Source organism: Solanum pennellii, chromosome 5, assembly GCF_001406875.1.
Source record: "Solanum pennellii chromosome 5, SPENNV200".
Taxonomy (NCBI): domain Eukaryota; kingdom Viridiplantae; phylum Streptophyta; class Magnoliopsida; order Solanales; family Solanaceae; genus Solanum; species Solanum pennellii.
Window position 1 is genome coordinate 4,322,701 of NC_028641.1, and position 10,239 is coordinate 4,332,939.

The window sequence follows — 10,239 nt, forward strand, 5'->3', positions numbered from 1 at the left end:
TTTGAATTTACACTTATAATGTTAAAATGTGTAATCGTCTAATTTAAAATGTTAAGTTATTAAAGGAAATATTCTTTTATTATTTAATTATATTCAAAACCAAATCATTATGGTCTAAGATTTGTTTTCTTATATAACTAACAAACAAGGTGGACATTATCTATAACTTTTATAAAGTAGATACATCTCATTGACATGTTTATTTCTTCATATCTTAAATCTTCAAAAAAAAATTCGCTTTGACACTAGTCGAGATCCTAAGCTATCAGTTTAAGTCCTGAAAATAAATATTTTCTTTGTAAACGGGTTATATCCACTTAACAGTCTAAATAATGTAAATATAAATTAATTAGCTAGTAAATTTAGAACATTGGATGCTTTGATTAACAAAAAAATAATAACAATAAAAGGGTAAAAGAAAGTGATGTATAAGACGATATGATCAAAAGGAAATTTGCTAAAATCAGAAATTTTAACAAACTATTGCTAAAAAAGTAGCTATCTCGATACGTAAAGCATCTCATATTTAATCAAGATCCGGCAAAGGCCCTACTGCATATTGGAATTTTAACTAATTTTTTTTTCTGAATTAGATTCCATCCAATAATAGATTTTATGTTAAATTAAATTCTAAATGTATTCTTCATGAATAGAACTCATATGAGGATGGAGTAAAAGAAAGTGATATATAAGACAATATGATAAAAAGGAAATTTGCTAAAATTAGAAATCTTAATAAACTACTGCTAAAAAAGCAGCTAGCTCGATATATAAAGCATCTCATATTTAATCAAGATCCGGCAAAGGCCCTATTACATATTTGAACTTTAATTAATTTTTTTCTAGATTAGATTCCATCCAATAATAGTAAAACAATATGATAAAAAGGAAATTTGCTAAAATTGAAATCTTAATAAACTACTGCTAAAAAAGCAGCTAGCTCGATACATAAAGCATCTCATATTTAATCAAGATCCGGCAAAGGCCCTATTACATATTTGAACTTTTAACTAATTCTTTTCTAGATTAGATTCCATCCAATAATAGATTTAATGTTAAATTAAATTCTAAATGTATTCTTCATGAATATAAGGATAGAGTAAAATAAAGTAACGTATAAGACAATATGATAAAAAGGAAATTTGCTAACATTAGAAATCTTAACAAACTACTGCTAAAAAAGCAGCTAGCTTGATACATAAAGCATCTCATATTTAATCAAGATCATTACATATTTGAATTTTAACTAATTTTTTTCTGAATTAAATTTTATCCAATAATAAATTTTACGTAAATTAAATTCTAAATGTACTCTTCACGAATAGAACTCATACGAGGATGAATCAGCAACAATATTTCTCAATCCACCAACTGTGGAAGCTATCATAATAAATACTCCAATAAATATACATGCCTGAAAATTAATAAAAATGACAAACATCATATTAGTAGAACTTTAGGGGGAAAAATCAGAAGAAAAAGAGATTAAAAATAATTCAAAGATTCACTTATACTAATTGATTCGAGTTTAACTTTTGTAGACTGACAAGGTACATTATTGATCAATTTAACTTTTCTTTTACACAATACCTATTGTTGAATTTCCTCACTTTTTATGGAATATTTTAGATGACTTGGCATTATAATTTTCTTTTATAATCGGTGTAAAAGTAAGATAAACTCAAAATATAATTACTCGTAATCGACCATAATAAGTATGATTACTAACACGGAATATATGATAATTCACATATTACAACGCGTTAAAATACACTGATAATATAAAAGTTATTTAAAATGTCATTGAAGAAGAGGAAGAAAATGAGAGTTTTTTTTGGACTTACCCAATTTATCCACCATGAGGTACTGAATCTTCTTGGTTTCTTGACCTTAAGCCACATTATGCTTGGGAGCTACAACAAATATTAAAATTAAAAAAAGTCAAAAAGCTATATACGTTGCTCGGTCTCTTTCAATACGTTGATTGGTGCATGTCGAATTCTTAAAAAATAATGTATTTTTGTAGATTCGGCATGGATATCGCAACATTTTAGGAGAGTCCGAACAACATAATAAAAGATTTGAAAACTTGACTTACAAAGTAAGAAGTAGGAGCAAAACCAAACCCTCCAAAGAAACCAAGAAGATCACCAAAGAAAGGGAATGTTACACCAAGAAACAAAGTGAAAGCTGCAATATTAACAAGACAATGCCTTTTCAGCTGAGCTCGTAATCAGATGCAGATTCAGAATTTAAATTTAATGAGTTTGACTTTCAAGATTCTTAGCATTATTCATGTACTTATTGTAAACATTAAAATTATGAGTTCAGATATAATATTTCTTGATATTATCTTATAAGGTTTTACATTCTATGTCTAAGTTACTCGTTCAAATGAACTCGTAGCCCAAAAGGCTACATCCGCCCCTGATCATAGTATAGTGTAACGAAGGGCAAACAATTCGTTAAAACTTGATTTTTGGACGATTGGACTAGAAAATATGTAACGAAAAAGCCCCTCACCAACGTATGTAGTACGAACGATGAATCTCAGCAATACTCCAGGTGGGAAATTCCATGTTTTCACCAATTTTTGCTCCATCAGATCAAATACTGGCATAGCATAAACCTGCAACAATCACTTCCCTTGTTATGTACAACATTCATCGCGTCTAGTAAGAACAATGCATAACGAAATGAGCTTTCATTGGCTCGTGTATTCGAGTACCTGATAACTGCCTATGACATGGACAACCACCATTAAGTTAGCAGCTGCAATAAGCCAAGATGGCCTTTCAAGTCCCACGAGTACGTTGTCATCGACATCTTGTCCAAACGCCCAGTACCCGATGAATGCAACAGGGAAATAACACAGAGCATTGACAAAATAAGCCCATACAGCACCTTTCCACATTGGTACTTTGGAAGGCTTTTCAGGTGTTGATGGAATTGTAGCCTGAATCTCAAGGACCACCGCGTGCCCTGCATAGGCAAACGATACTTGGCCTAATGCATTGAAGACGCGGAACATGTAGTCCACTGAACTTGTTGTCTTGTACGCGTAGCTCACGTTAGGGACTCTGCCTTTGCCCACACAACCCACCCATGCTATAGTTGAATAGCTGCAGCACAACAGATTGAGATGAAAGTTTGTAACATCTAGCTAGTCTAATCTATATTGCTCTGACTCCTTAAAAATGTTTCTACACTCGTGTCAGATCCTCCAAAATGCATTATGTTTCTAGAGAATCCACAACACACACATCCACATCTTTTAAGAAACCGAATAAAAGTTCAGGTAGTCAACCAACTGAGCTACTAAGATTTCGCCAAAAATAATCATAAATTTTAATAACACCTATCGAAACCACATAGAATCTAATACATAATAAGAATATTGAACAGAGATACTCTGTTACCATGAGTTTCAACTTCTTTTGTACCAAAAGGTAGATAAAAATAGCCCGCTATAAAGTTCAGAAACGAGTCAGACCAGACTAGCCCAAGACCTGGTGACACCAGCATCTACGAATGCAAACAAGTTTAACAAAAGCTAAAATAACTGTCTAGAAAGAAATAAGAAGTGGCGGAGCTAGAAATTCATATAATCAAGAAAATAAGTTACCTTAGTGACATGATTGCAGCAGCTAATGAAACACCAGAAACAGCATTGAAATTTGGCAATTGTGAAAGGAAGAAATGAATGGCACCAAAGATACAAATCCAATAAGATTGTCGAATTCGAGTGCAATTAGTACAAGCAATCTCCATGAATTTCTTCAAACATTTTCCTCCAGTAACCATGTACACTATGTCACAACCAACCTGAACTATTAGTTGTTGTGGAAGCACAATCCATGCCCCAAGTTTTGGTCCAAAAACATGTTTTCCAAGGTCCTTGTATCGATCAAAACGAACCCCGGGGACACATTCATGGAGTTGTATCATTTGCCACATTGTGTTCAAAGTTATACACCATGATAAGATCATCACTACTGTCCCTGGACCCCTGATGAACATATAATCAAAAATAAATCCAACGAAAACATGATTCCGTAATAAATAAAAGTACGTTCTCTCTAACAGTTTTAACTTTTCAAATGAACTTCTAACATGGTATCAGAGCTGTAAAAAGTGCTTAGGGAAAGAATAAGACTAACAAGTGAGGAAGCATAAAAACATGTTTTTTTCTCAAAATGCACAATTCAACATGATATCAGAGCAGACATACTGAAAACAGAATACAACCATATAAATGCGTTCTTCTACCACAAGTTAAACTTTTAGACGAGATGATCACAGAATCGTACATTTATCAAGTATACCAATCCAACAAGAACTCTGCATATATACATACCATCCTAAGTAGGCCATGGCATAAGGTAGGCTAAGAACACCAGCACCAACCATAGCAGTGACAGTATGAAACGTCGAATACCACCATTTCGCTTCGCGAGGGGGACCATCTTCTGCCCATTTCTCATCTGAAGGAACTTCCTGCAAAATCAAGATATTCATGAACATGAAAAACAATTTTTTTTTTAATGTCTATTCAAGAAACAAGCTAAAAGTTGTAATTTCAATAGAATTTGCAATAAGTTCACCTTTGGAGCAGAAGATGAAACCATGTTTGCAAATGAAATAAGAAAAAGAGACAAAGAATGTGTTAGTTTGTTTGAGCAAACAAGAACATGTATTTGTACTACTTCTTGTTACTGATACTTGAGTGGAATATATAAAGGTTAAAGAAGTCACTTTTACTGGCTGCTTTTCCTATTTGTAATTCTTTAAATCACCAAATTTAATTTCTATGCCACTGAATTGTTTGAGTCCATCATGAGAGTTAATGATCAAAAGCATATTTAAATTATTATTTTTTTCGCAAGTTTCACATTTTAACTGTTATATATATATATATATAGTTTTTGTTTCTTTCTGATAGACTTTATACTACTTTTCTTATTGGCATAATACATATATTAGACCTTAAACTTAGCTTCAAATTTTAACGTTGATCTCAAACTTTCATAGTGCACAAATAGACACTTTAACTATCCCATCTTTCAATAAATAAACACGCGATTCCTACCCGGCAAAATGCGTGAAATGCACGCATTCTGCGCGAGTGAGGGGTAATTTTTGAGGCCCACAAAGGTTAAAAAATGCTGAAAATGACAATTCTACCCTTAATGAATCTCTTTGATATTAATTAAAATTAATTTTAATTTTTTTTAATTTCAAAATGACATGTAAGATATTTTTTTAAAAAAAAAAGACATGTAAAATGTGTAGTTAGTTGACAGCCACTGATTGGCTCACTAATACACGTGGGAGCGTTTGCATTTCACGCACTTTGGCTTCAAAAATCGCGTGCTTATTTATTGAACGATAGGATAGTTATAGTGCCTATTTGTGCACTATGAAAGTTTGAGGTCAAAGTTAAAATTTTAAGTCAAGTTTAGGGTCCAATATATGTATTATGTCTTTCTTATTATTTGATATGCTTTCTTCTTTCTTTACTCGGGTTTTTTTTACAAGATCTGCATATACTTTATCTTTATCAAACCTCAGTAAAATTTCACTAAATATATTGTTATTGTTATTGCTGTCACACCTCAACTATATATTGTTAATTTTACCTGCATAAACTATATATATATAATCACTATTAATTTATCCAAACACACTTCACTGAGTAGTTGATGTACACTGTTTTTTGTTAAAAAAATAAAGTGTACACCTAAACTTTTGAGCCATTCTTAACCTAATTTTATAGCTCAATTATTCAATGTCTTCGTTACATATCTAAATAGTTTAAATATTTATCATCGCTAAAAATTATTTTTATTATAACATTATTACTTTGACATTGAAATATATCATGACTACAAATATTATTGCATCCATGTTGGATATACTACGTTGTCCAAATCCTTCATAAATGTTACTGCAACCATGTTGGATTTCTAAAAGGTGCAATTTTTTTTTAAAGATCCAAACATATGTCGAATAATATTTTTGAAAAAGCCGAATAACATAAAAGATATAGTTTTATTAGTGAACTACCTACCAACTACATAAAAGAGAGGAAAAGTTTCTTTTCCAAGAAGCATATATGCTATGAGAGCCAATGACTTCAAACACTTTTGTTTCTTTAAGTTCATATAAAATTCTTAAATTAATTGGAAGTCACTATATATTCTTTAATTTTTGTTACTATCACTTTTGGTTCATTATTGATTAACCCTAATTTTAATCTTTTTGATATCTGACTAAGTACATTATATGCCTTTAAAACATGTATATATTCTCGATCTATTTGCTTATGAATATTTTTATTAATCTATAAAGATATCAAGTTGTCTTATCACTTAATTATTATTACTTCATAGTTCTAAAAACAATTTTAAACACATATATTGGAAGGATTAAAATCAAAATCTACCAATAATAATTAAGAGACCAAAAACACTATTATCCTTTTTCTTTATGGAAAAAAACTATAAAGCTCCAAATATGGTCATTTTCATGTAAAGAGTTAAAAGTAAAAGAATTTCAATATTTCATGACTTGACTAATGATAATTAAAAAAAAGGTTTTTAGTTGGTAGGTGATTTGTACTTATCTTGGCATCATTACAATGGTTTAACTTTATAGAGAAGCAATTTTGTACCACCACATAATCTATTAAAAAGATTAGAAGATGTATGTTCATTAAAGGGTATTGCATTTTTTTGTGAAGTGTTCCATTTACTAGGGATTCTACAAAATCAATCATGACATAAAATCAAATGAAGCATTTGGGGGGATTAATTTGTCTATAAATTATTAGGGTATATAAAGTATATATTCAACCACAAGCCCCACACTAGCAAAAAGAAGGAAAAAAGCAAAGAATTTGCACTATTAGAGGCTAGGGAAAAAATTAATATATAAAATTCCCACCATATATATTAATATCCTTAGACAAAATTAGAATAGAATAAAACAGATGTACAAAACATAAAATAGATAGAAATTAGTATTACTTACTTAAAATTTACTTGCACCGATTGTTTACACTAAGCTAATATATATATGTTATGTGTTTAAATTTATAATTTATTTTACTTCATTAAATCCCATAATAATGCATTTTGCATTTGTTTGATTTAAACACCCGATACGAGTAAGTTTTTTCCTTGTAATTTTATCACATAGAAAGTCAAAAAGGGGTTTTACATTAAAACAAAAACTAAATATTTTAAGTTGTGAATTATTATAACTAATAGTACATTTTTAATATAATTTCTTAATATGTAAATATTTTAAAATATTGAAGGTGTTAAAATTCAAATCTACACAAAATTATATAATTTGACTTTTATACTCGTAATCAACTCGCATAAAATAAAATGAAGAGAGTAATATATAAACTTCCTACCAAATCAATATCCTTTAGATAAAATTAGGAGGGAATAAAACAGATATACATAAAAGAAAAAACAAGGAATAAAGCCAGAGATTCTCAAAACTATAGAATATAAAAATTGATTGACAATAGTTTCTCATAAGAAAAGAACCAATGGTTGCATTTTTTAAAAAGTCATTATAATTCACAAAGTAAGAACCATAAAAAAAAATTAAAAATATCAAATAAAGATAACACAGCTCGCATGCAAAAAAAGAAACGAAAGGGAGAACAAAAACAACCAATTAAGATATCGCATTACCGTGGTTTAGCGGTTAATAAAGTGAATAAATTTATGAGATGTTACCAATTAACTCTCATTAGAAATAAAAATATTAGGAGGTTTGTATCAATTCGACTAAGTTAGATTAGAGATGTTCATTTCAACAAACTTTAATATTTGTACGTATTTAATAGATTTCTTTAAATAAAAATACGGAAAAGGGTCAAAAATATTCTTAAACTATTTGAAATAACTTAAATATACCCTTAAACTATATTTTGACTCAAAACAACCCTTCCCGTCAAACTATTGGGTCAAAAGTGCCCTTCTAATTAACGGAAATTGTTAAATGCCATGTGGATGCCACATGGAACCTCAATAGATTTCCACTGCCACATAGACTAAAAGGAAAAGGGTCAAAAGTACCCTTAAACTATCCGAAATAACTCATATTTATCCCTAAACTATATTTCGGCTCAAAACTACCCTCCCGTCAAACTATTGGGTCAAATGTGATCTTTTTATTGGCGGAAGTTGTTAAATTCCACATGTGCCACAATGACTAAATCCCTATATCTTAATTACTCATTTTCCCCTCATTTCATTATTTTCCGAAAAACGATTGCACCCCTTCTCCCTCATTTCGCGGCTAAGGTTTCATAGTTTTCTTCGTCGCTGGGTTTCAAAGTGGATATTCGTGGTTATAGGTTAGTAAACTTTTTTCTTATTGTATTGTGTTTACAATCACGAAAATCAACTTTGAAACTCAGCTCCAAAGAAAGTTATGAAACCTTGGCCGCGAAATGATGGGAAAGTTGTAAAATTCTAACTATCATACTTTTGAAATCGTAAACGTAATAAAATAAGAAAAAATATTTACTAACCTACAACCATGAATATTCACTTTGAAACTCAGCCCCGAAGAAAGCTACGAAGCCTTAGCTGCGAAATTAGGGGAATGTTGTGAAATCCTAACTATCATGCTTTGAAATCGTAAACATAATAAAATAAGAAAAAAAATATTTACTAGCCTACAAGCATGAATATCCACTTTGAAACCTAGTCATGAAGAAAAGTATGAAACTCTAGCCGCGAAATCAGGGAGAACGGGTGAATATATCATTTCTGAAATAATGAAATGAGGGGGGAAGTAATTAGGATTTAGGAATTTAGTCTATGTGGCAGTGGAACCTTATTGACATGCAATGTGGCATCCACATGGAATTTAACAACTTCTGTTGATAAGAAGGGTACTTTTGATTCAATAGTTTGACGGGAAGGGTAGATTTGAGCCGAAATATAGTTTACGGGTAAATATGAGCTATTTCGGATAGTTTAAGGGTATTTTTGACTCTTTTTATTTTTGTCTACGTGGTAGTGGAATCCTATTTGGCATGCAATGTGGCATCCATATGGCATCCACGTGGCATTTAACAACTTTCGTTAATAAGAAAGGTATTTTTGACCCAATAATATGACGGGAAGGATAGTTTTGAACCGAAATAAAATTTAACGGTATATATAAGCTATTTCGAATAGTTTAGAGGTATTTTTGAACCTTTTCCAATAAAAATATTACTAAGCCAAACCTAGCCTATATTGTTCATCCTCCCTTGGTGCGCTGATATCGATGAGAAGGCATAAATTTTACTGAAGGAATACAAAATACAAGAAAATAAATACACAAAAAAGTTAAAAAGATTCAACAAGTTATTATTTGTATATTTTTTTTAAAAATCTTATACATACAATACAATTTTTTTAGTCAAAAAAATTCATTCATTGTGCCCCGTTAGCTCCTCCTCTACTTGTTGGACATATATATAGCTAATACTGTCAAAATAATTGAAGTACGTACAAATTTAGTGAAATATCACTTTAAAATAAAAAACAAGAAAAAGAAAAAATAAAACATAGGAATATAAGGTAGTACTCCTTGAGTAGTTGAGTCCATTGCAATAAAGAACAAAGTGAGTAAATATGTTCAATTGAATTTTTCTTCAGCTTTTTTGAGGACCTTTTTCTCTCTTTATATTTTTCTTAGTCATAACTCACAAATTTATTTATGATGCACTTGTTCCAATGAAGTGTCAAATTCCAGTGTATTGAAAGTTGGTGTAATAAACTCACATATATTACTATGTTCGATAAGAGAGTCAGAAATTTGACGAATAATATTTTAATTTTGTTATAATTTTTTGAACAAGGGGTGTTGCATAAGACCATTTTTTTTCCCCGCCCATGACAATGTCATTTACATCTTTTGTCTGTCTTTACTTATTTATGTTTAACTTTCACGTTTCTTATAAAATAAAATGATAAATTTATTATATAGCTCCGCCCATGACAATGTCATTTACATCTTGTATGTCTTTACCTATTTATGTTTAACTTTTACGTTCCTTATAAAAATAAAATGATAATTTTATTATATAACCTTTCGAATGAAATTACTAAAATTACTCTTTTTATTTATAAATTTTCAAAAGGTATGTAAAGAAAATATTGGGAATATATTCTGCTACCTAAACTCTTTACCCAAAATTGTATTTAAGAAATTAGGCAC

General features: G+C 30.2%; 1 protein-coding gene across 1 annotated transcript; it reads right to left on the minus strand.

Annotated features, from left to right (window-relative positions):
• Positions 1–1,132: 1,132 nt before the first annotated feature.
• On the minus strand, positions 1,133–4,769 carry LOC107018891 (lysine histidine transporter-like 6). Its single transcript, XM_015219478.2, has 8 exons — positions 4,605–4,769; positions 4,358–4,497; positions 3,626–4,009; positions 2,729–3,122; positions 2,524–2,629; positions 2,099–2,190; positions 1,845–1,913; positions 1,133–1,414 (listed from the first exon to the last, which is right to left on the minus strand). Exons 1-8 carry the CDS (start codon positions 4,626–4,628, stop codon positions 1,316–1,318), a joined length of 1,308 nt encoding a protein of 435 aa, XP_015074964.1. The 5' UTR covers positions 4,629–4,769; the 3' UTR covers positions 1,133–1,315.
• Between the last annotated feature and the right edge of the window lie 5,470 nt (positions 4,770–10,239).

Bases quoted from the DNA above. Each gene is read 5' to 3' on its own strand.
- LOC107018891 (XM_015219478.2), bottom strand. From the start codon at position 4,628: ATGGTTTCATCTTCTGCTCCAAAG. The intron at 4,010-4,357 runs GTATGTATATAT...TATGTTCATCAG, and splicing joins GCCATGGCCTACTTAGGATG to GGGTCCAGGGACAGTAGTGA. The intron at 3,123-3,625 runs GTAACTTATTTT...GTTGTGCTGCAG, and splicing joins GCTGCAATCATGTCACTAAG to CTATTCAACTATAGCATGGG.